This window comes from Mustelus asterias, chromosome 7 (genome assembly GCF_964213995.1).
Source record: "Mustelus asterias chromosome 7, sMusAst1.hap1.1, whole genome shotgun sequence".
Classification (NCBI taxonomy): Eukaryota; Metazoa; Chordata; class Chondrichthyes; order Carcharhiniformes; family Triakidae; genus Mustelus; species Mustelus asterias.
The window spans coordinates 137,118,144-137,144,795 of NC_135807.1; the positions used below are offsets into that span (position 1 = coordinate 137,118,144).

The following is a 26,652-nucleotide window of genomic DNA, read 5'->3' on the forward strand; positions in this document are numbered from 1 at the left end:
TGTGGGGGTGTGTGGGGGTGTGTGCGGTGTGTGGGGGTGTGTGCGGTGTGTGGGGTGTGTGGGGGTGTGTGGAGGTGTGTGGGGGTGTGTGCGGTGTGTGGGGGTGTGTAGGGGGTGTGTGGAGGTGTGTGGGGGTGTGTGGGGGTGTGTGGGTGTGTGGGGGTGTGTGCGGCGTGTGGGGGTGTGTGGGTGTGTGGGGGTGTGTGCGGTGTGTGTGGGTGTGTGGGGGGGTGTGTGGGGGTGTGTGCGGTGTGTGGGGGTGTGTGGGGGTGTGTGGGGGGGGGGGTGGGGGTGTGTGCGGTGTGTGGGGGTGTGTGGGGGTGTGTGGGGTGGTGTGTGGGGGGGTGTGTGGGGGTGTGTGCGGTGTGTGGGGGTGTGTGGGTGTGTGTGGGGGTGTGTGCAGTGTGTGGGGGTGTGTGGGTGTGTGTGGGTGTGTGCGGTGTGCGGGGGTGTGTGCGGTGTGTGGGGGTGTGTGGGGGTGTGCGGTGTGTGGGGGTGTGTGGGGGTGTGTGGGTGTGTGCGGTGTGCGGGGGTGTGTGGGGGTGTGTGGGTGTGTGCGGTGTGTGGGGGTGTGTGGGGGTGTGTGGGTGTGTGCGGTGTGCGGGGGTGTGTGGGTGTGTGCGGTGTGTGGGGGTGTGTGCGGTGTGTGGGGGTGTGCGGGTGTGTGCGGTGTGTGGGGGTGTGTGGGGGTGTGTGCGGTGTGTGGGGGTGTGCGGGTGTGTGCGGTGTGTGGGGGTGTGTGGGGGTGTGCGGGGGTGTGTGGGGGTGAGTGGGGATGTGTGCGGTGTGCGGGGGTGTGTGGGGGTGTGCGGGTGTGTGCGGTGTGTGGGGGTGTGTGGGGGTGTGTGCAGTGTGTGGGGGTGTGTGGGGGTGTGTGGGGGTGTGCGTGGTTTGTGGGGGTGTGTGGGGGTGTGTGGGGGTGTGCGTGATTTGTGGGGGTGTGTGGGGGTGTGCGTGGTGTGTGGGGGTGTGTGGGGGTGTGTGGGTGTGTGCGGTGTGCGGGGGTGTGTGGGGGTGTGCGGGTGTGTGGGGGTGTGTGGGGGTGTGTGGGGGTGTGTGTGGGTGTGCGCGGTGTGTGGGGGTGTGTGGGGGTGTGCGGGTGTGTGCGGTGTGTGGGGGTGTGTGTGGGTGTGCGCGGTGTGTGGGGGTGTGTGGGGGTGTGTGGGTGTGTGCGGTGTGCGGGGGTGTGTGGGGGTGTGCGGGTGTGTGCGGTGTGTGGGGGTGTGTGTGGGTGTGCGCGGTGTGTGGGGGTGTGTGGGGGTGTGTGGGTGTGTGCGGTGTGCGGGGGTGTGTGGGGGTGTGCGGGTGTGTGCGGTGTGTGCAGTGTGTGGGGGTGTGTGGGGGTGTGCGTGGTTTGTGGGGGTGTGTGGGGGTGTGTGGGGGTGTGCGTGGTTTGTGGGGGTGTGTGGGGGTGTGCGTGGTGTGTGGGGGTGTGTGGGGGTGTGCGTGGTTTGTGGGGGTGTGTGGGGGTGTGCGTGGTGTGTGGGGGTGTGCGTGGTGTGTGGGGGTGTGTGCAGTGTGTGGGGGTGTGTGGGGGTGTGCGTGGTTTGTGGGGGTGTGTGGGGGTGTGTGGGGGTGTGCGTGGTTTGTGGGGGTGTGTGGGGGTGTGTGCAGTGTGTGGGGTGTGTGGGGGTGTGTGCAGTGTGTGGGGGTGTGTGGGGGTGTGCGTGGTTTGTGGGGGTGTGTGGGGGTGTGTGGGGGTGTGTGGGGGTGTGTGCGTTGTGCGGGGGGGTGTGGGGGGGTGTGGGGGGGTGTGGGGGTGTGTGCGGGGGTGTGTGGGGGTGTGTGGGGGTGTGTGGGGGTGTGTGGGGTTGTGTGGGGGTGTGTGGGGGTGTGCGTGGTTTGTGGGGGTGTGTGGGGGTGTGTAGGGGGTGTGTGGGGGTGTGTGCGGTGTGCGGGGGGTGTGGGGGTGTGTGGGGGGTGTGGGGGTGTGTGCGGGGGTGTGTGGGGGTGTGTGGGGGTGTGTGGGGGTGTGTGGGGGTGTGTGGGGGTGTGCGCGGTGTGTGCGGTGTGTAGGAGGTGTGCGGGGAGGTGTGGGGGTGTGTGGGGGTGTGTGGGGGTGTGTGCGGGGGTGTGGGGGTGTGTGCGGGGGTGTGTGGGGGTGTGTGGGGGTGTGTAGGAGGTGTGTGGGGGTGTGTGGGGGTGTGCGCGGTGTGTAGGAGGTGTGTGGGGGTGTGTGGGGGTGTGTGGAGGTGTGCGCTGTGTGTGGGGGTGTGTAGGGGGTGTGTGGGGGTGTGTGCGGTGTGTGCGGTGTGTAGGAGGTGTGTGGGGGTGTGTGGGGGTGTGTAGGGGGTGTGTGGGGGTGTGTAGGAGGTGTGTGGGGGTGTGTGGGGGTGTGTGGGGGTGTGTGGGGGTGTGTAGGGGGTGTGTGGGGGTGTGTGGGGGTGTGTGGGGGTGTGTAGGAGGTGTGTGGGGGTGTGTGGGGGTGTGTAGGGGGTGTGCGCGCTGTGTCGGGGAATGCGCAGCCACCATCTTTACAGAGGGGAATGCGTGACATGAACGCAGATCATTTACTTTCAAGAAGGAGATACCATGAAGCGGCTGCAGCAACCGAACAAAATCATATCCACATCTCCAAAATCATTAATTCATTGAACCTTCTTAAACCAAAGAGATCTGAGAATGTGACAGAAGATGCAGATGTTTTAATGCTGGATTCAGTTGCTTTGCTAAACCACTGGAATTACTGAGCTCAGCGCAAAATTGCAACAATTTTCTGTCCTGCTGCTGAATATTTGACAACAGAAGTTCGCAGTGTTTATAAACTGAGAGGACAGGAATCGTTAAAAGTGAGTTGAAGCCTCGGCATTCCGTAACGATCCTGGATTGCCCCTGTCACTCCTCGTAAAACTCTGGAACACATCTCCAAGTTTCAATAAAACTTTTGAGAGCTAAATATCCCCGGCAAGCTGCTGAGGCAGGAGACACAGTGAGTGGAATTTTCCTGTCCCGCCTGCCACGGGAATCGTAGCGGCCGGAACACAGACCATCCAAAGGTCCGTTGGCCTCACGCAGGATTTTCCGACCTTGGGGTGAGTTTGGTCAGTGTTAATTTTAGTTATTCACCTTTGTTCTGGACTCTTCCCCCCACCCAGAGAAAATAGTTTGTCTCTATCTGTCCAATCAAATCCTCTAACCAGCTGAAACCACCTCAAAAATCTCACCGCATGCTCTTCCAACCTCGAGAAAATACAGGTCTAGTCCGTGCCCCCTGTCCTCATCATTTAACCACTTTAGGTCAGTATCGTTCTGGTGAATCTGCACTGCGGCCACCGTTAATACATCCTTCCTGAAATGTGGCGCTCACAACTGAACCCGGGTACTCTAAACAGGATCTTTCAACTGCACCTTCCAAACCTGCGACCTTTACCACCTGGAAGGACAAGGGCAGCAGGCGCATGCGAACACCACCACCTCTGCAAGTTCCCCTCCAAGACATTCACCATCCTGATTTGGAAATATATCGCCGTTCCTGCACCGTCGCTGAATCAAAATCCTGGAACTCCCTCCCTAACAGCACAGTGGGTGTACCTACACTTCAGGGACTGAGGCAGGTTCATGATGGCAGCTCACCACCACCTTCTCAAGGGGTAATTAAGGATGGGCAATAAATGCCGGCCCAGCCAGCGACACCCACATTCTGTGGAAGAATTAAAAAGAATTTTAACCTTAACTTCATATAAGGGCGGCAGGGTAGCACGGTGGTTAGCACTGCTGCCTCACAGAGCCAGGGACCCGGGTTCAATTCCCAGCTTGGGTGACTGTGCGGAGTCTGCATGTTCTCCCCGTGTCTGCGTGGGTTTCCTCCGGGTGCTCCGGTTTCCTCCCACAGTCCGAAAGACGTGCTGGTTAGGGTGCATTGGCCATGCTAAATTCTCCCTCAGTGTACCCGAACAGGGGCCAGAGTGTGGCGACTAGGGGATTTTCACAGTAACTTCATTGCAGTGTTAATGTAAACCTACTTGTAACTAATAAATAAACTTCATACAACGGTATAATAACCTGCACTCAATGATATAAGAAGAGTAGGGGTCCTCCAGTACCAGCCTCTTGTCAGTTGAATGAAACTGAGAAATATCTTCCCTTAGCAAAGAAGACTTAGACCATAAGACATAGGAGCAGAATTAGGCCACTCGGCCCATCGAGTCTGCTCCGCCATTCAATCATGGCTGATATTTTTCTCATCTCCATTCTCCTGCCTTTTCCCCATAAGCCCTGATCCCCTTATTAATCAAGAATCTATCTCTGTCTTAAAGACAGAGGGTGGCACGGTAGCACAGTGGTTAGCACTGCTGCTTCACAGCTCCAGGGACCTGGGTTCGATTCCCGCTTGTCTGTGTGGAGTTTGCACATTCTCCTCGTGTCTGCGTGGGTTTCCTCCGGGTGCTCCGGTTTCCTCCCACAGTCCAAAGATGTGTGGGTTAGGTTGATTGGCCATGCTAAAATTGCCCCTTAGTGTCCTGGGATGTGTAGATTAGAGGGATTAGCAGGTAGGATATGGGGGTAGGGCCTGGGTGGGATTGTGGTCGGTGCAGACTCGATGGGCCGAATGGCCTCTTTCTGTACTGTAGGGTTTCTATGATTTCAATGACCCGGCCTCCACAGATCTCTTCACCACCCTCTGGCTGAAGAAATTCCTCCTCATCTCTGTTTTAAATTGACTTGAATGTTTTATTGATTCTATGAAATGAGTGATTTGAAACTTGATCTTCAACCCATTCCAGCCACTGTAAACTCAAAATACAGCCACTATAGAATGCTTTGTTGGTGGAAATTCTTTTTGGAGCGTTGCCAAGGCACTCTCTGCTCCTATATCCAAGAAACTTAAAAGAAAACCATTGAGAGACTTTTCTTTGGCAAACAAAAGAACAAAGTAGAATCCAGTCGTTTCCCCCCCTTGTGTTGAAGTATTGTACAGAACATATGCAAACCATAAAGGGGAGAATGCTGAGATCTAATGAGACTGCGGTAGGTAGGTAGGTTAAGTTGCAATCAACCGTAAGGCACAATGACTCCCGGACACTGTGCTAATATAATTGAGCTATTACTTGCTCTATAATTCCTTCACTGTAGGAAGCTCATCACATGAAAAGCGGCTCAGTACAGACACTTGTAATGGTCCAAAGGTAGCCACCAAAAATATCAAATGTTTGCTCAAATACTGGATCATAGAATCCCTACAGTGCAGAATGAGGCCATTCGATCCATTGAGCCTGCACCGACCACAATCCCACCCAGATCCTTTTCCCGTTACCCCACATATTTACCTTGCTATTCCCCTAACACTAGGATCAATTTAGCACGGCCAATCCACCTAACCCGCACATCTTTGGAGTGTGGCAGGAAACCGGAGCACCCGGAGGAAACCCACACAGACATGGGGAGAACGTGCAGACTCTGCACAGACAGTGACCCAAGCTGGAAATCGAATCCGGGTCCCTGGCGCTGTGAGGCAGCAGTGCTAACCACTGTGCCACCGTGCCACCCATGGATGAAATGGGGAGTAATATTCCAGGGCAGATAAATGTTAACAGCGGTGCTTATTATTATGATGCCGTTTTATAACTTCACCTCTGTCGCTCCAGCATGGGCAGACTGAAGCACCGAGCAACTTATCGGCTGTTTGTCGGCTGAATACAGATCGTCACTTTGGAGAAACTGAGTTTTTCTGTATCGAGTAATTAGCATCCACGCTTCAATGTGAAAACATCCCGATGTTATGAAAAGGTGCAAAAAGTGTTGAATTGGATCCATTCATAGCCACTGAGCAGAAATTCAATCCCCACTGTTACAAAGTGCTGTGTCAGCTCTCTGGGCTTCTGGCTTACGTTCAGACCAAGGCAATGATTCAACTTCCACCACATAATTAAAGGGCAAATAGATGGAGGTCGCACTCGGAGAACCAGCTCTGACATGTGTTCGATTCTTGTATACATTCTAAACACTTGTTCAAATATAATTAAGCTCAAAGTTACTATGAACAATAAGGGTGGATGAATGCTGATCTTGATCCCTGTCTAACATTCTGCCAGCTTCACCTTTCATCTACAGACGCAGACACAGAAACCCTACAGTGCAGAAGGAGGCTATTCGGCCCATCGAGTCTGCACCGACCACAATCCCACCCAGGCCCCATCCCTATAACCCCATGCATTTATCTTAGCTAGCCCCCCTGATACTATGCGGCAATTTAGCATGGCCAATCCACCTAACCCGCACACATTTTTGGACTGTGGGAGGAAACCGGAGCACCCGGAGGAAACCCACGCAGACACGGGGAGAATGTGCAAACGCCACACAAACTCAAACTCCACCCAAGGCCGGAATTGAACCTGGGCCCCTGGCACTGTGAGGCAGCAGTGCCAACCACTGTGCCACCGTGCCACCCTGGCATCCAATCAGAAGGCAGCTGGATATAAACTTATAAAGGAAACAGTTGGAGGATCTGTGCGGATCATTTCTTTAAAGAGCCACAGGACAAATCTTTCCATTATTCATTCTTGGGATGAGGGTATTGCTGGCATATTAGGCCATCATTTATTGCCCATCCCTCCTTGGACAGGCAGTAGTGAGCCACCTTCAGTCCGTCTGATACAGATACCGCCCCCCATATTGCTGTTAGGGAGGGAGTTCCAGGATTTCCATCCAGTGACAATGAAAGAAGGGCAATTATAGTTCCAGTGATTTGGAAAGAAATCTACACTTGGTGGCGTTCCCACGTGTTCGCTCCCCTTGTCTATCGAGGTGACAGAGGTTACAGGTTTGGAAGGAGCCTTGGTGAGTCGTTGCAGTGCACCCTGCGGATGGCATACACTGCTCCCACCGTGTGTCGGTGCCACAGGATGTTGGAGGTGGTGAATGGGTGCTAATCGAGCAGGCTGTTTTGGTCTGGATGGTGTCGGGTTTCTTGAGTATTGTTGAAGCTGCAGTCACCCAGACAGGAGGGGAGTTCACTCTCTCGATGCTGTCTGATTCTTCAAAGGAAGAAATTCTTTTCCAAATCCTTTCTGTGGAAATTGGCCAAAGAATCCCCAAAATTAACCTTCCCACACTCTTGACCATGTCAGTTTTTGTAATCGCTCTACACTCCTGTCTCAATCACCAACAAAGTTATATCCACCACTTACTCCACTCCCTTATCATCTACAACCTCCTATTTTCACTATCCTCTGTCGAAAGAACAAAGAAAATTACAGCACAGGAACAGGCCCTTCGGCCCTCCAATCCTGCACTGACCACACTGCCCAACTGAACTAAAACCCCCTACCCTTCCGGGGACCAGATCCCCCTTATTCCCATCCTATTCGTGTACTTGTCAAGACGCCCCTTGAAAGTTACTATCGTATCTACTTCCACTACCTCCCCCGGCAGCGAGTTCCAGGCACCCACCATCCTCTATGTAAAAAACTTGCCTCGTACATCTCCTTTAAACCTTGCCCCTCGCACCTTAAACCTGTGCCCCCTAGTATTTGACTCTTCCACCCTGGGAAAAAGCTTCTGACTATATCTGACTTCTCTCCTATATCTGCAGTGTGCGTCAGTGTATAAATGATGTCCTCTTCAAATATAGCCCATGTAAGTTTACCTCCTGTTCTTACCTCGGAGAGACTCAATGACTATTCTGTAGGTGGTGGCGTGTCTGTGCAGCTGCCAATGGGCACACATGCTGGTCATTCGGACCTGGTATGGGGTAAGATTTGTCACACCGAGGTACACTGCAGGGGAAAACGAGAAGAGTGTTAGCGGCAGCACATAGAATGTGACGGCAGACTTCATTCATTGAAAGAACGGACATTTCCATCACTCCTCTCTCTTATGTCCCAAAGCGCTCTATAACGAGTCATCATTTTAGAAGTGATGCTATCATTGTAACAAGGGGAAACACAGCAGAATCTTTGTACACAGCAAGATCCCAAAAATAACAACGACCAAACCATTTGTTTCAGTGACACTTCTTCTGAGATTCTGGAAACTGGGGGAGCTCCCTCACCCCAATTTTGAATAATGCAAAAAGGGCCCCCCTTCCTTTAAGGTTTCATCTGATAGACAGCATCTCCAACCATGCAGCACTCCCTCAGTACTGACCCTCTGACAGTGCGGCACTCCCTCAGCACTGACCCTCTGACAGTGCGGCACTCCCTCAGTACTGACCCTCTGACAGTGCGGCACTCCCTCAGTACTGACCCTCTGACAGTGCAGTGCTCCCTCAGTACTGACCCTCCGACAGTGCGGCACTCCCTCAGTACTGACCCTCTGACAGTGCGGCACACCCTCAGTACTGACCCTCTGACAGTGCGGCACTCCCTCAGTACTGACCCTCTGACAGTGCGGCACTCCCTCAGTACTGACCCTCTGACAGTGCAGCACTCCCTCAGTACTGACCCTCTGACAGTACGGCACTCCCTCAGTACTGACCCCCTGACAGTGCGGCACTCCCTCAGTACTGACCCCCTGACAGTGCAGCGCTCCCTCAGCACTGACCCTCTGACAGTGCAGTGCTCCCTCAGTACTGACCCTCTGACAGTGCAGTGCTCCCTCAGTACTGACCCTCTGACAGTGCGGCACTCCCTCAGTACTGACCCTCTGACAGTGCGGCACACCCTCAGCACTGACCCTCTGACAGTGTGGCACTCCCTCAGCACTGACCCTCTGACAGTGCGGCACTCCCTCAGTACTGACCCTCTGACAGTGCGGCACACCCTCAGCACTGACCCTTTGACAGTGTGGCACTCCCTCAGTACTGACCCTCTGACAGTGCGGCACTCCCTCAGTACTGACCCTCTGACAGTGCGCCACTCCCTCAGTACTGACCCTCTGACAGTGCGGCACTCCCTCAGCACTGACCCTCTGACAATGCGGCACTCCCTCAGCACTGACCCTCTGACAGTGTGGCACTCCCTCAGCACTGACCCTCTGACAGTGCGGCACTCCCTCAGTACTGACCCTCTGACAGTGTGGCACTCCCTCAGTACTGACCCTCTGACAGTGCGGCACTCCCTCAGTAATGACCCTCTGACAGTGAGGCACTCCCTCAGTAATGACCCTCTGACAGTGCGCCACTCCCTCAGTACTGACCCTCTGACAGTGCGGCACTCCCTCAGCACTGACCCTCTGACAGTGCGGCACTCCCTCAGCACTGACCCTCTGAAGGTGTGGCACTCCCTCAGTAATGACCCTCTGAGTGTGCAGCAGTCCTTCAGCACTGACCCTCTGACAGTGCAGCACTCACTGGAGTGTGACGTGAACCGAGAATGTTACCCACAAAGCCAGGAGCAGCACTGGCAGTGACTTTTGGAATGATCGGATGATGAAGTCACTGCAACATGGAACCTGAATGAACTGATGCAGTGAACGGACACCCATCCTCTACACCCCCATAAACATAGCCAGCTGCAGCCTCACCTGTAACCCCCTCCTCCAAATAGCTGCAATGTTAAATACATCTCAGCCGGATGGGAATTAAGAAATATTGAATTGCAAATGGCCACATTTCCCACAGCAGCTGGAACAGTAACTTTCAAAAGGAGAATTGCATCAAAGGAAAAGAATTGCAGGGCACTGGGGGCAGGGACAGGGGACTGGAGCCAGCACCTGCCGGACAGGCCGAATAGCCTCTTTCTGTGCTGCCTGATGGTTTGAGTCTGATTCCCAAACTGCCACTCATTCTGTTGAGGAAAACCAGAGCTTCTACCTCAGAAACTGCCATTCAACTGGCTGAGTGCAACAATTATAACACTGCGGGTAAATTCAAGTTCATAAAATATAGGAGCAGAATTAGGCCATTCGGCCCATCGAGTCCGCTCTGCCATTCGATCATGGCTGATATGCTCCTCATCCCCATTTTGCTGCCTTCTCCCCATAACCCTTCAACCCATTACCAATTAAAAATCTGTCTAACTCCTCCTTAAATTTACTCACTGTCCCAGCATCCACCGCACTTTGGGGGAGCGAATTCCACAGATTCACAAGCCTTTGGGAGAAGTAGTTTCTCCTCAACTCTGTTTTAAATTTGCTGCCCCTTATCCTAAGTGTTAAGAGTTCTAACTTCAGCAACAGGGAGGGGAAGATGGGGGAATCTCTCCTTTCTTCTCACAGTGTCCCTTCTTGGAGGAACTACAAGACAGCGAGCAAGAAGGGAATTCATTATCTATTTGACAAAATTTGGAACACGCTGGGATTTTATTCATTCTTTCATGGGACGTGGGCCGCTGGCTGGACCAGCATCTGTTACCCATCCCTAATTACCAATTTCGGAGGGCAGTTGAGAGTCAACCACATTGCTGTGGCTCTGGAGTCACATGGAGGCCAGACCAGGTAAATTCAGCAGATTTCCCTCCCTAAAGGGCATCAGTGAACCAGATGGGGTTTTCCGACAATCAACAAAGGTTTCATGGTCATCAGTAGATTCTTAATTCCACATTTTTACTGAATTCAAATTTCACCATCTGCCGAGGCGGGATTCGAACCGGGTCCCCAGAGCATTACCCTGGGTCTCTGGATTATGAGTCCAGCGACAATATCATTGCATCATTTATGAGGAAAGGTTGAGGGAACTTGGGCTTTTCTCTTTGGAGCGGAGGAGGTTGAGAGGAGACTTGATAGAGGTTTATAAGATGATGAGGGGGATAGATAGAGTGAACGTTCAAAGACTATTTCCTCGGGTGAATGGAGCGGTAACTTGGGGGCATAACTATAGGGTTCATGGTGGGAGATATAGGAAGGATGTCCGAGGTAGGTTTTTTACTCAGAGAGTGGTTGGGGTGTGGAATGGACTGCCTGCAGGGATAGTGGAGTCAGAAACTTTAGGAACATTTAAGAAGCTATTGGATAGGCACATGGAGCACACCAGGATGATAGGGAGGAAATAGCTTGATCTGGGTTTCAGACAAAGCTCGGCACAACAACGTGGGCCGAAGGGCCTGTTCTGTGCTGTACTGTTCTATGTTCTAACACTGGATCCAGATTAAACTTTATGGAAAGCAATAGCGTTGACGGTACTGAGGCCAACTGAAAATGGATCTTACGGGTCTTGGCTTTTCCAACGAGGGCATCACTGGAACCAGTGGAGTACGTGGCAAAGAGTTTGACGATATATTCAGTGCCACTGAGCAGATTCAGGATAACCATTGTGTTCACATCATCTCCCACAAACGTATCCAGTGTCGGACCCGGTGCTGAATTCAAACAAAAATACACAAAAATATTCACAGTTTAATGGTTCCTAACGGTTAGACTTTCCCCTTCCTGAATGTCAGTCCAGAGTGCAATCTAAAAAGTTTATTTATTAGTGTCACAAGTAGGCTTACACGACATGTAAGTGAAATAATTATTTGTGTTCATTTGACACGATCTTATTGTTTCGTTTAAGTTTATTTATAAGTCACAAGTAGGCTTACATTAACACTGCAATGAAGTTACTGTGAAAATCCCAGAGTCGCTGCACTCCGACACCCGTTCGGGTAACACTGAGGGAGAATTTAGCGCCTAACCAGCACGTCTTTCGGACTGTGGGAGGAAACCCACAGAGAGAAGGTACAGACTCCACCCAGACAGTGACCCAAGCCGGGAATCGAACCCTGGTCCCTGGCAGCAGTCCTAACAAACATTCGAGGAGATGTAATCCTCTTTTGAGTATCAGTAACTAGCGATCACTGGTTAAGCAGCAGTTCTGTTGCTAACTCCTTCCACCAAAGCTGCCTGTCCTGCCCCAGGTTTTCCTGCATTTTCAGCTTTTATTTCAGATTTCCAACATCTGCAGCATTTTGCCTCCATGTCTTTTATGAGGGAATTTGCATTTTTAAATATAATTTGCGTGTTTTCAGGGCAGACTCTGCCTCAAAACAGAAATGGAACTGAAACGCAAACTGAAAGGAAAGCAGAAAAGGGCAGCACAGATATGAAATCGGAAATTTGGAATTTGAAACTAAACCTTTGTTAAAGATATAAAAGGACGCAGAAGTTCCTGAATCCACTGCAGCAGAATAGACGAGCTGAAGAATACTCAAGGACAAGAGGTTAGATCCAGAAACTGAGAATAAGTTGCTGCACCTGTTCCTGGAACTGAAATGTAACATCGGTGTGTCCAATCCATCCAGACCGAGTTGAGGAGGTGTTGCAGACATGTGGCACTTGTGCTGAAGACTGTGCTGGTGGAACTCAAGTTGGTTGTGTGCTGCTGTTGGGTCATGGGTCAGACTAGCTCCCAAAAGGAGAGCACTTGAAATTCGTCAGGAGAAAAACAGAGTTTGAAGGACTCTGTGACTCACTGTGGTCACTAAGATTTAAGTGAAACCCATTCATAAGATCCACCTTAGTTGTATCTGCCATTTATTGGGCAGTTTAGGTGCTTAACCACAACTTGCCTGTATGAAAATGAGACTCTAGGTTAGATACTATTTAGTGTTTGCTTTGTTGATTCTTGTATAGTAAAATTCTTCAGTTTTAAACCTCAGGATTTAATTCCTTTAGCAAATAACTGGGAGTTTATATTTCTTCTATTTATTGTCTCTGCTGAGATCGAAATACCTTCTTTATGTCCATCATTAAATGGAACCAGGTAGCTGGGAACGCATCAGGAATTCAGCAGAACGCAAGGAGTGGGGCTGTTTTAAACAGGGTCAGCTACGATCTCAAATCTCGCCTGGCAAACATTTTTAACAACCCACTCAAGAAAAGTCTAAGGGAAGGTAGCGGAGGTATTAGTGCAGAGCCAGGATTCATTCTAACCTGACTTCCCAGGCAGACGCAGTCCCGGGCAATCAGGTTGGGAATGTTGGTTTTTGCACACAGCCCAAAACTGACTTGAACATCGGGCAAAATTGTACAGGATGCAAACCCTGATCCTGAGAGTTTCACCGACAGGAAGGCTTTAGCATAAAATTGCCCCCCGTTAAGTTTTGATAAAATATTAAAGGCAAAAATGGGAATTGACTTTTAGTTTTCTAATTCTCCTGTTTTTGATAAACAAGCAATAGATTTACTCTTGGCTGCAGGGAACTCAAATATTCATGTATACTGAGTAGCTGGTCGGCAGGTTAGAATAGCAGTGGACTGTCAGGGTACACTGCAGCAGATATAGTATTAGTGATAACTATATCTAAAGCTGGGGTAATATATGTTTCACATAAGAACAGTGGAAATAGTCGATGATACAGTCCCTCAAGTCTGGTTCACTTTTCAATAAGTTCATAGCTGAAATTCTACCCTAACTCCACCTTCCAACACAATCCCCCCATCACACAGTCAGCAAAACGTTACTGATCCTTGTATTTTAACACTCAGCAACAGGCCATCCACAGCCCTTGGGGTGGAGAATTCCAAAGATTCACAACCCTCTGAGTGAAGGAGTTTCTCTTCACCTCAGTCCTGAATAAATGATTCCCTTATTCTGAGACAATGGGCGGGATTCGCCGGCCTCCCAGCCGCGTGTTTCTCGGCAGCGGGAAGCGACGTGCCATTCGCTGGTGGTGGGATTCTCCAGTCCTGTCACCGTCGATGGGATTTCTCATTGCTCGCACCCCACACCGCCGGGAAACCCGCCGCAGGGGGCGGGCGGCCGACGGGACCAGAGAAAGCCACCGCCATCAATGGCCAGACAATTCCGGCCTATATCTCCGGTTCTAGACTCTCCAGCCGGGGGAAACAACAGCTGAGCCTCTAACCTGAAAATCCCTCTTAGAATTCTATACATTTCAATCACCACCTGCATCTTCTAACCTCGAGAGAATAAAGACCCAATCCACTCGGATCTTTCCTGGTTGGACACTCCTACAATCCCAGGGACTGGTCTTCCTTGCACTCCTTCTAAGTAAAGTATATCCCTCCTTGGGTAAGGAGAACAAGCTCAGGATTTTCTGGACGCCTGTGCTGGGTTTTCCAACGGCGGATGCGACTCCCTATTGGCCGCAGCAAGGTCTCCTGGTCTTGCCAAAGTCAATGGCCATTTACGTTGTTTGCCAGCCAAACCGCCAGGGAACCCACCATAGGTGGCGAGGGGAGGGGGGGGCGGGACTACAAGATCCCGCCAGCAGGAAGTACCAAAAGTTTCAGCCCAAAACTGTGCACAGTGAAAAGATTCACGGAAATGACTCAACATTATCAGCGCAAATCCTGCTGGGGACAGCAATTCTTGGGAAAAGATATAAGCATAAGAATAACACTGATCAATAATGAGAATGCAATACCCGAGGCGGATGTGTAGACCACTCGGTAGCCCATTGTCGCTGACGGTGGCGAGGCCCATCGAATTCGGAAACGGTTGTACCACTCCTCAGAGACACGCAGGTTGCTTGGTCCAGAAAGGGGCACTACAACAAAAACCATCGTCATTAATCATTTCATTTCTTTCCAATCGTGCCTTCAATTTAATAATCTATTAAATCCATTGGATTCTGATTGGCTCAGTGAGTCAGAAAGGCACAGGTTCAAGTCCTGCTCCTTGGCCAGAATTCTCCAGTCTCGCACGCCCCACCCTCGCTGCCAGCGAGAACGGAGAATTTGGCGCTCAGCCAAATCTCCATTCACTGCAGCATGACTGGAGAATCACAGCCGCGGGCGAGGCCAGAGAATTCCAGCCCAGAGGTTTGTGCAGAAGATGAAGGCTGAGGGAGTGCTGCACTGTCAGAGGGTCAGTACTGAGGGAGTGCCGCACTGTCAGAGGGTCAGTGCTGAGGGAGTGCTGCACTGTCAGAGGGTCAGTACTGAGGGAGTGCTGCACTGTCAGAGGGTCAGTACTGAGGGAGTGCCGCACTGTCAGAGGGTCAGTACTGAGGGAGTGCCGCACTGTCAGAGGGTCAGTACTGAGGGAGTGCTGCACTGTCAGAGGGTCAGTACTGAGGGAGTGCTGCACTGTCAGAGGGTCAGTGCTGAGGGAGTGCTGCACTGTCAGAGGGTCAGTACTGAGGGAGTGCTGCACTGTCAGAGGGTCAGTGCTGAGGGAGTGCCGCACTGTCAGAGGGTCAGTACTGAGGGAGTGCCGCACTGTCAGAGGGTCAGTACTGAGGGAGTGCTGCACTGTCAGATGGTCAGTACTGAGGGAGTGCTGCACTGTCAGAGGGTCAGTGCTGAGGGAGTGCTGCACTGTCAGAGGGTCAGTACTGAGGGAGTGCTGCACTGTCAGAGGGTCAGTGCTGAGGGAGAGCCGCACTGTCAGAGGGTCAGTACTGAGGGAGAGCCGCACTGTCAGAGGATCAGTACTGAGGGAGTGCTGCACTGTCAGAGGGTCAGTGCTGAGGAAGTGCTGCACTGTCAGAGGGTCAGTACTGAGAGAGTGCTGAACTGCCAGAGGGTCAGTATTGAGGGAGTGCCACACTGTCAGAGGGTCAGTACTGAGGGAGTGCTGCACTGTCAGAGGGTCAGTACTGAGGGAGTGCTGCACTGTCAGAGGGTCAGTACTGAGAGAGTGGCGCACTGTCAGAGGGTCAGTACTGAGGGAGTGCTGAAGTGTCAGAGGGTCAGTGCTGAGGGAGTGCTGCACTGTCAGAGGGTCAGTACTGAGGGAGTGCTGCACTGTCAGAGGGTCAGTGCTGAGGGAGAGCCGCACTGTCAGAGGATCAGTACTGAGGGAGTGCTGCACTGTCAGAGGGTCAGTGCTGAGGAAGTGCTGCACTGTCAGAGGGTCAGTACTGAGAGAGTGCTGAACTGCCAGAGGGTCAGTATTGAGGGAGTGCCACACTGTCAGAGGGTCAGTACTGAGGGAGTGCTGCACTGTCAGAGGGTCAGTACTGAGGGAGTGCTGCACTGTCAGAGGGTCAGTACTGAGAGAGTGGCGCACTGTCAGAGGGTCAGTACTGAGGGAGTGCTGAAGTGTCAGAGGGTCAGTACTGAGGGAGTGCCGCACTGTCAGAGGGTCAGTACTGAGGGAGAGCCGCACTGTCAGAGGGTCAGTACTGAGGAAGTGCTGCACTGTCAGAGGGTCAGTACTGAGGAAGTGCTGCACTGTCAGAGGGTCAGTACTGAGGAAGTGCTGCACTGTCAGAGGGTCAGTACTGAGAGAGTGCTGAACTGTCAGAGGGTCAGTATTGAGGGAGTGCCACACTGTCAGAGGGTCAGCACTGAGGGAGTGCTGCACTGTCAGAGGGTCAGTACTGAGGGAGTGCCGCACTGTCAGAGGGTCAGTACTGAGGGAGTGCCGCACTGTTAGAGATGCCATCTGTCAGATGAGACCCTGTCTTCTCCGTAAAAAATCTCGGGACACTGGGTCATTTCTTACTTTATCTCTTGCCTTTCCTTTCTTCACTGCTCTTGTTCTCTCTCTCTCTCCCTCTCTCTCTCCCTCTCTCTCTCCCTCTCTCTCTCTCTCTCTATATATATATATATATAGACATCCTGTTCTTTCATTCCTTCTCCAAGTGGAATGTGGAGGCCCGGGTAATCAGGATAAGAAATCCGGCTGGAAGTGAGCCCACGCCATATAGGGTTGGCAATTCTCCTGAAATGAAGTCGGTTTATCAGGTAAGGCTGCACAGTGATTATTTTCCTGGTCTGGGAAATCCAGGGGCCTGGACTCGTGCTCCAGAGACATGGGTTCAAATCCCACCCCAGCAACTGGGAAGTTCACATTCAGTGAAATAGATAAAACTGAATTAAATAGTTAGCGATCATGAAACTACCAAATTGTCTGTAAAATCCAATCTGGTTCACTAATGTCCTTCCCCGGTCTGGCCTACGTGTGACTGGAGACTCACAGCAATGTGGTTGACTCTTAATTGCCTCTGAAATGGTCTAGCAAGTCACTCAGTTATCAAGAGAGCAGTTCACCACCATCTCTCTCGGGGCAATTAGGGGGCAGATCCCTGCTTAGGGGAAGGCAGTGGCATAGCGGTATTGTCACTGGACTAGTAATCCAAAGACCCAAGGCAAGATCTGGGGACCCAGGTACAAATCCCATCGCGGCAGATTATGAAATTTGAACTGAATAAATATTTCTGGAATTTAAAGTCTAGTGGTGACCATGGAGCCAATGTCAATTGGCGGAGAAACCCATCGGGTTCACTAATGTCCTTTAGGGAAGGAAATCTGCTGTCCTTACCTGGTCTGGCCTACATGGGATTCCAGAGCCACAGCAATGTGGTTGACTCTCAACTGCCCTCAGAACAAGGGGAACTCGGGATGGGCAATAAATGCTGGCCAGCCAGCGACGCCCACATCCATGAATAAATTTTTAAAAGTCAATAAGTGGTGACCTTGCCAAGACCCTGAGATACAATGAATGAATAAAAATATTGCATTCTTGTGCACCAGGAGGGTCACTGTTCCAATGGCCAAAGGAAATGGGATCAGGAATAGGCCATGTGGCCTCTCAAACCTCTTACAGCCATTCAACAGGGTGGCACAGTGGTTAGCACAGCTCCCTCACGGTGCCAGGGACCCTGGTTCGATTCTTGGCTTGGGTCACTGTCTGTGCGGAGTTTGCACATTCTCCTCGTATCTGCGTGGGTTTCCTCCGGGTGCTCTGGTTTCTTCCCACAGTCTGAAGGACATGTGGGTTAGGTGCATTGGCCGTGCTAAATTCTCCCTCAGTGTACCCGAACAGGCAGTGTGGCAATTCGGGGATTTTCACAGTAACTTCATTGCGGTGTTAATGTCAGCCTACTAATGAATAAACTTTAACTAAACGATAAGATCATGTCAAATAAGCACAAATAATTCTTTCACTTACAAGTCTTGCCATTAACAACGAGTGGGCTGCCTTCTCCATCTGGATAGAGCGGGGTCACAGAAATTCGATACCAAGTGTCTGACAGGAGAGGCTGGAGAAGAAGCTCATTCTGCCTTCCGGGGACTATCACCTGGGTAAAAACGGGCCGTCAGTAAACTCTGCTGTAGCACCGCACATCACAACATACACACAGAAGCCTACATTTATATAGCACCTTTAACAAAGCAAAATATCCCAGCCACACAAATCAGGCAAAGGAGAAGATATCAGGACAGGTGGTCAAAAGCTTGTCCAAGGCATTGCACATGTATTTATATTGTGTTAAGTTATTTAGGCATAATACTGCTGGAAATCTGAATAAGAACAAATAAAATCAATAAAAAGTTCATCGATCTGGAACGTTAACTCTGGCCTGATTCTTTGCAATGAACCTTTCCAATGCTGCGGAAATGGCGGAAGAGACCAAAATATGCAAGTCCCGCCCAGAACATGGCATCTACCATTTTCAGGGAGGGGTTGACCTGGGTTGGGATTTGCACATGCGCGTTTCGTGGAAGCAGCAGCCCATATGAAACAGCAACCGCCTCCATGAATGTTTGATTTTAGTTGGCCGGGAGTGGGAAACACAACTTGTGCAGATTAGACCTGGGAGGAGCAGGACTAAACATTGCGGCGTCCTTTGGAAAGGTAAGGTACCCCTTTAGACATGGTCCCGGAGAGGTGAGGTGTCCTTTGGGATTGTTAACAGCGGACATGAGTGTGCATAAAAAGTGCATAAATTCATCGGAACTATCAATAGAGCTTTCAAGAGGAATTCAAACTTGTCAAAAGCAATCATCAATCTGTTCATGCATTTTAGGTCTTCTCCTATTAATCTTTGAAAAACTGTGTGGAATATTTTTTAAATCATTGCTTGCCGTTTCCCTCTGTCTGTTAACATAAGCCTGAGGCCTATTATTACCAGATGTGTGCTGCAAGACTGATTTCACAACCTTCCATTATCACAGCATGTTGCCTTCATTTTTACAATTGGAATGACAGGTTAAATTGGTTATTGATGCTTTGAAGTGAGTCTATGAAGAAATGCTATAAAAATGCTTCTTTTTATAAGGTTGATGTAGAGATGCCGGTGGGACTAGGGTGGGCATAGTAAGAAGTCTCACAACACCAGGTTAAAGTCCAAAAGGTTTATGCTCCTTCACCAGATGAGTGGAGAGGTGGGTTCACAAACACGACATATATAGGCAAAGAGACAGTTGCAAGATAATGGTTGTAATGCGAGTCTTTACAGCTAATCAAGTCTTTACAGGTACAGACAGTGCAAGTGGAGAGAGGGACAATCACAGGTTATGATATGTCAGACAGTGCAATCCAGATCCTAACCACTCGCTGTGTGAATCTGTCTCCACCACACTCGCAGACAGAACATTCCAGATCCTAACCACTCGCTGTGTGAATCTGTCTCCACCACACTCTCAGACAGTGCATTCCAGATCCTAACCACTCGCTGTGTGAATCTGTCTCCACCACACTCTCAGACAGTGCATTCCAGATCCTAACCACTCGCTGTGTGAATCTGTCTCCACCACACTCGCAGACAGTGCATTCCAGATCCTAACCACTCGCTGTGTGAATCTGTCTCCACCACACTCGCAGACAGTGCAATCCAGATCCTAACCACTCGCTGTGTGAATCTGTCTCCACCACACTCGCAGACAGCGCATTCCAGATCCTAACCACTCGCTGTGTGAATCTGTCTCCACCACACTCGCAGACAGCGCATTCCAGATCCTAACCACTCGCTGTGTGAATCTGTCTCCACCACACTCCCAGACAGTGCAATCCAGATCCTAACCACTCGCTGTGTGAATCTGTCTCCACCACACTCGCAGACAGTGCAATCCAGATCCTAACCACTCGCTGTGTGAATCTGTCTCCACCACACTCCCAGACAGTACATTCCAGACCTGAGGCACTCGCTGCATAAAAGGTTTTTTCCTGATGTCACTTTTGCTCCTTTTACTTTGTTTTAAAAACACAAGGACACAAGAAATTGGAACTGGAGCAGGCCATTCGGCCTTCCATCATTCAATAAGATCTTGGCTGATCTGATTGTGACATCAACTCCACATGCCTGCCTGTCCCCCATAACTCTCGACTGCCTTGTTAATGAAAATTCTTACTCAGTCTTGAATAAATTCCAGTGATTTTCAAGTAATCTTGCGATGTTCTTTGTGCTTTCTACAGTGAAGACTGACACAAAATATCCGTTCAACGCTTCTGTCATTTCTTTGTTTCCCATTCTCAATTCCCTAGTCGCACCCTCTAAGGGAACAACACTCACTTTAGCTACTCTCTTCCTTTGTAAATAACTCACGGGTTTTACCAGTTTCCCCTATTTTGAGGGGTTTTACCAGTTTCCAGGACAGGTGGTAATCGGTCAATTAGGGCAGCAGTTAAATGTATCCAGCTGTTCCCCAATTTTCCATTGTAATTTACCTTACATTTTGCAAACGGCACTCCCACTCCTAATAAAATGTGCAGAAACTTATACAGACCATGCTTACCGCTTCCTCTGCACGATCCCCCTTAAGAGTTACGTAGGACACTCTGTACTGTGTAACGAGGGAGTCAGCAGGATCCCAAGATACGTGGAGGCTAAATGTGGTTTCATCCCCCACATCCAGATTTCTTATTCCAGATCGAATAACTAGATCAAACAAATCATAGCAAACTGGAAATTAGAGCGGTTTTCTGATAATTATATATGCCCTTTTAAATCATTAGTTTATAAGTTCTCTTTTTTAGAATAATAACCACAAGTAAAAATCTGTGAATCAGCAGAATAATTCTCATCTAAAGTTTATTTATTAGTGTCACAAGTAGGCTTACATTAACAATGCAATGAAGTTACTGTAAAAATTCCCTCGTCGCCACACTCCGGCACCTGTTTGGGTACACTGAGGGAAAATTTAGCACGGCCAATGCACCCTAACCAGCACGTCTTTCAGACTGTGGGAGGAAACCGGAGCACCCGGAGGAAACCCACGCAGACACGGGGAGAATGTGCAAAATCTGCACAGACAGTGACCCGAGCCGGGAATTGAACCTGGGTCCCTGGCGCTGTGAGGCAGCAGTTATAACCACTGTGCCGGCGTGCCGCCCTTTGTGCTGTAACGCAAACAGTCAACACTGGCAACCCCACAGCTTCCTCATCCGCTCCCCAACACAAATAAATTAACCCCCCACCACCCCCCTCCCGCCATGAGGCTCCCACTCAGGTCTGCCCCTGTCACTGCCCCTTGGCACAGGCGAGCCATGTCCCACTTCCCCAGGGTCTACACTCACTTTTATACCCCAGGGAGATCCCCACGTGAATAGGCTCACGTCTGGGTGAACCTATTGCAAACGTGATGTCATGTCAGCATGGTTTGAAAATATTGCTCGGGGGGAATGAAGGTTGGGGGAGAGGGCTGTTAATGATAATTAAATTGATTAAAATACATTAAGATGTGGCGTTCACCCTTTGTGGGTCTGAATCTGATCACGTTGCCGGCGAGAGGGAGAGGAAAATCAGAAATCGTTAATCTTGCCGGCGAGATATGAGATTTCCGCGTTCGCTGGATTTTGAGCCACCCCCCCCTTCCCCCACCCCCCCCTTCCCCCACCACCCCCCCCCTTCCCCCACCCCCTCGCCATTCCCGTGAATGGAGAGCACAGGCTCAAGATCACTCCCATACTGTATTCTGGTTGGCCAGGAGGGAGTGCTCCAAGGTTCTGAATCCAAGAAAAATATCTCAAAAATATAAATTTGTCACAAAATAATCCAATAAGGAATTCAGGCGAAATCTCTCCATCAGAGAGTGATGAGAATGTGGAACTGGTGACCACGAGGGGCGGTTGAGGTGAATAGTGTAGATACTAGGGGAGGAAGGAATCGATGCAATATGAAAAGAGTTAGGAGGGGGGAGCATTATTAGGGTGGAGTGGCTTGTATCTATACTGTAAAATTCTATGAATAACACTCTTGAAGAAAACATTGGGAGGGTTTAAACTAGTTTGGCAGGGGGGTGGGATCCAAAGCAGTAGGGAGACAGGAGAGAAGGTTGAGAACAGCACAGAAGTTAAAGAGAGCACATTAGATAGTAAAGGCAGTGTCAGTAATCCGAGTGCCAGACAGGTCAGGCAAAAGCAGAGCAGAGAGCAAGGGAAGTCCAGATTAAACTGCATTTATTTCAATGCAAGAGGCCTGACGGGCAAGGCAGATGAACTCAGGGCATGGATGGGTACGTGGGACTGGGATATTTTAGCAATTACTGAAACATGGCTAAGGGAGGGACAGGACTGGCAGCTCAATGTTCCAGGATACAGATGCTATAGGAAAGAACAGGAGGTAAGAGAGGAGAGGGAGTTGCACTTTTGATTAGGGAAAACATCACGGCAGTACTGAGAGGGGATATATCCGAGGGATCAGCCACTGAGTCTGTATGGGTAGAACTGAGATATAAGAAGGGGGAAATCACTTTGATAGGATTGTACTATAGGCCCGCAAATAGTCAGCGGGAAATTGAGGAGCAAATATGTAAGCAGATTACAGATAGCTCCAAGAAAAATAGGGTGGTAATAGCAGGGGATTTTAACTTTCCCAATATTGACTGGGACAGCCATAACTGGAGGGTTGGATGGAGAAACATTTGTTGAGTGTATTCAGGAGGAATTTCTCATTCAGTATGTGGATGGCCCGACTAGAGAGGGGGCAAAACTTGACCTCCTCTTGGGAAATGAGGAAGGGCAGGTGACAGAAGTGTTAGTGAGGGATCACTTTGGGACCAGTGACCATAGAACAGTACAGCACAGAACAGGCCCTTTGGCCCACGATGTTGTGCCGAGCTTTATCTGAAACCAAGATCAAGCTATCCCACTCCCTATCATCCTGGTGTGCTCCATGTGCCTATCCAATAACCGCTTAAATGTTCCTAAAGTGTCTGACTCCACTATCACTGCAGGCAGTCCATTCCACACCCCAACCACTCTCTGTGTAAAGAACCTACCTCTGATCTCCTTCCTATATCTCCCACCATGAACCCTATAGTTATGCCCCCTTGTAATAGCTCCATCCACCCGAGGAAATAGTCTTTGAACGTTCACTTTATCTATCCCCTTCATCATTTTATAAACCTCTATTAAGTCTCCCCTCAGCCTCCTCCGCTCCAGAGAGAACAGCCCCAGCTCCCTCAACCTTTCCTCATAAGACCTACCCTCCAAACCAGGCACCATCCTGGTAAATCTCCTCTGCACTCTTTCCAGCGCTTCCACATCCTTCTTATAGTGAGGTGACCAGAACTGCACACAATATTCCAAATGTGGTCTCACCAAGGTCCTGTACAGTTGCAGCATAACCCCACGGCTCTTAAACTCCAACCCCCTGGTATCAGACAGGAACTTCCAAAACTTAATTGGGGGAGTCTGTGGGAAGGCAAAGGGACGTCTGGTAAATGGGAGACTTTCAAAAGTGTGTTAACCAGGGTTCAAGGTAAGCACATTCCTCTTAGAGTGACGGGCAAGGCTGGTAGAAGTAGGGAACCCTGGATGACTCGGGATATTGAGGCCCTGGTCAAGAAGAAGAAGGAGGCACATGACATGCATAGGCAGCTGGGATCAAGTGGATCCCTTGAAGAGTATAGAGGGTATGGAAGTAGAGTTAAGAGAGAAATCAGGAGGGCAAAAAGGGGATACGAGATTGCTTTGGCAGATAAGGCAAAGGAGAATCCAAAGAGGGCAAAAGAGTAACAAGGGAGAGAATAGGGCCTCTTAAGGATCAACAAGGTCATCTATGTGTGGATCCACAAGAGAAGGGCGAGATCCTAAATGCATATTTCTCATCCGTACTTACTATTGAGAAAGGCATGGATGTTAGGGAACTTGGGGAAATAAATAGGCTGGAGGAAATAAATAGTGATGTCTTGAGGAGTGTACATATAACAGAGAAGGAGGTGTTGGAAGTCTTAAGTTTAATTTAGATAAATGCATGGTGATGCATTTTGGTAGATCGAACCAGGGCAGGACTTATTCAGTTAATGATAGGGCGTTGGGGAGAGTTATAGAACAAAGAGATCTTGGGGTACAGGTTCATAGCTTCTTGAAAGTGGAGTCACAGGTGGACAGAGTGGTGAAGAAGGCATTCGGCATGCTTGGTTTCATCGGTCAAAACCTTGATTACAGGAGTTGGGACATCTTGTCGAAGTTGTACAAGGCATTGGTAAGGCCACACTTGGAATACTGTGAACAGTTCTGGTCACCCTATTATAGAAAGGATACTATTAAACTAGAAAAAGTGCAGAAAGGATTTACTAGGATGCTAACAGGACTTGATGATTTGAGTTATAAGGAGAGGCTGGATAGACTGGGACTTTTTCTCTGGAGCGTAGAAGGCTGAGGGGTGATCTTATAGAGGTCTATAAAATAATGAGGGGCATAGACAAATTAGATAGTCAATATCATTTCCCAAAGGTAGGGGAGTCTAAAACTAGAGGGCATAGGTTTAAGGTGAGAGGGGAGAGATACAAAAGGGTCCAGAGGGGCAATCTTTTCACACAGAGGGTGGTGAGTGTCTGGATCAAGCTGCCAGAGGTAGTAGTAGAGGCAGGTACAATTTTGTCTTTTAAAAAGCATTTAGACAGTTACATGGGTACGATGGGTATAGAAGGATATGGACCAAACGTGGGCAATTGGGACTAGCTTAGTGGTTTAAAAAAAAGGGTGGCATGGACAAGTTGGGCCGAAGGGCCTGTTTCCATGCTGTAAACCTCTATGACTCCCCATGACTTAATTACTTGCATTGATTTAACCTCTTAATGAAGAGATGACTAAGCAAGAGGACATTTTTATATAAATCCTTGGAAATGTTTTACTTAGGGTTAGAAACATGAACAGTTTCAATTTATTGAAATTATTTACCATTAATCCAATAGACACAGAGACCGTGCGTCTTGAGCCTATTCTGCTAATGGGCCTGGAAATGGGTCACTAATGGGTCGCTAATAATCACCTACCGGCTGTAGTTGGCCTCTGAGTTGTTGTTGTAGCTGCTGTTGTTGTCCGCCGAACTGTAATTAAAGATAAAATTAATTCTAAATCATGTGGTCCCATCCTGGATAAACCAATGAATATGCATCTTACTTCCTAAGTTAGCACCAGAGCTGTGTTTCTAACAGTTTTGCCCAGTGATGCACTGACATTGGCTTTTTAACAGCGTGTGTAGATGCAATTTTATATTAATTCAATACACGCAGGGAATGAAGGCCTTGGGCCTACTCTGCTAACGAGCCTGCAAATGGGTCAGAACCAATTTTCAGTCCATTAAGTTGCTTCTTTATTTCATTTTCCCAATGTGCCCCACTGAAGTAAGCAAAGCAGTAACGGTCCTGCACTCGATAAGTAACCTTGGAGTTTCAGCCAGCATGTACACGGGAAAGTCCTCACCATTTCTTTGTTTCCTCCATATCTGACTATCCCAATTCCCTCCTGGCCGACCTCCCACCGGGTCATCCAAAGCTCTGCTGCTCCTGTCCTAACACATACCGGGTCCTGCTCGCACATCACCTCCTCTGCTTACTCATCTACAATGGACCCCATTCCAGCAATGTCTCAATTTTCCAATTCTCAACCTTGTCTTCAGATTTTTCAAAGGCCTCTCACCCTCCCCCCCACTCCTCCATCTCTGTATGTCCTCCGAGATCTCTGCATTAGTCTAACTCTGATCTCTTCGTACATCCCAGATTTCCGTCACTCCACCCTTAGCGGCCATGCCTACTGATGCTGAGCCCCTTAACCGCTGGGATTCCTCCCTAACACTGTCTACCTCTCCCCACTCCTTACAGACACTACTTAAACCTTCTTTGACCATATTTTGGACGCTTGTTCTAATGTCTCTTTATATGGTGGTTCAGTGTGGAATTTTACTTGATTACGCTTACAGCTTAGGGGCGGCACGGTGGCACAAGTGGTTAGCACTGCTGCCTCACAACGCCAGGGACCTGGGTTCAATTCCCGGCTTGGGTCACTATCTGTGTGGAATTGGCACATTCTCCCCGTGTCTGCGTGGGTTTCCTCTGGGTGCTCCGGTTTCCTCCCACAGTCCGAAGATGTGTGGTGCAGGTCAGGTGGATTGGCCATGCTAAGTTGTCCCTTAGTGTCAGGGGGCCTAGCTAGAGTAAATGCATGGGATTATGGGGATAGGGCCTTGGTGGGATTGTGGTCGGTGCAGACCTGAAGAGCTGAATGGTCTCCTTCTGCACTGTAAGCTTCTATGATTCTATGATACGCGCCTGTGAAGCGCCTTGGGACAGTAAAGTGCTATATAAATGCAGGATATTACTGTTGTTGAAGTTATGCAACCATCACTTATGTTTAAACTTCAGGAGATCACACCACAGCCAGAGGTTGAATTTTACAACGCATGCACGTCGTGCTTGCTGCTAAGAAGTCGTGTCAGCTTACGTGTGGTTTCAAGGACAGCCACGACATCGCTTTCCGTTTCATCGCTGTAAATGGCGGAGAGAGAAACTTCGTACTCCGTCCCGGGCAATAGATCATCGAGGATTATCGTGTCCGTGTCCCCACTCAAAACAAACTGGAAAATAAAAGCTCCCGATGCCAATCAAGCATTCTCTTAATAAAAGCAAATTACTGCGGATGCTGGAATCTGAAACCAAAAGAGAAAATGCTGGAAAATCTCAGCGGGTCTGGCAGCATTTGTAAGGAGAGAAAAAAGCTGACGTTTCAAGTCCAGATGACCCTTTGTCAAAGCTTTTCTCTCCTTACAGATGCTGCCAGACCCGCTGAGATTTTCCAGCATTTTCTCTTTTGGTTTCAAGCATTCTCTTCCCAGACAAAGAGATGTCAATCAATCAATTTCATACCATTGTCCAAACGGACATTCATTTCTGATACTTTTTAAAATTTAAGTTTAAAGTTTATTTATTAGTGTCACA

General features: G+C 49.7%; 1 protein-coding gene across 2 annotated transcripts in view; it reads right to left on the bottom strand.

Moving 5' to 3' along the window:
- Positions 1–26,652, bottom strand: part of col14a1a (collagen, type XIV, alpha 1a) — a 245,891-nt gene that overhangs the window by 98,272 nt on the left and 120,967 nt on the right. For both annotated transcript variants that reach the window (XM_078216910.1, XM_078216911.1), the window contains exons 17-23: positions 26,159–26,291; positions 24,712–24,765; positions 20,227–20,369; positions 17,660–17,789; positions 14,184–14,306; positions 11,025–11,174; positions 7,599–7,715 (exon numbers count right to left, since the gene is read on the bottom strand). In XM_078216910.1, the coding sequence (XP_078073036.1) occupies positions 7,599–7,715; positions 11,025–11,174; positions 14,184–14,306; positions 17,660–17,789; positions 20,227–20,369; positions 24,712–24,765; positions 26,159–26,291 (850 nt within the window). The remainder of the gene's footprint in view (positions 1–7,598; positions 7,716–11,024; positions 11,175–14,183; positions 14,307–17,659; positions 17,790–20,226; positions 20,370–24,711; positions 24,766–26,158; positions 26,292–26,652) is intronic.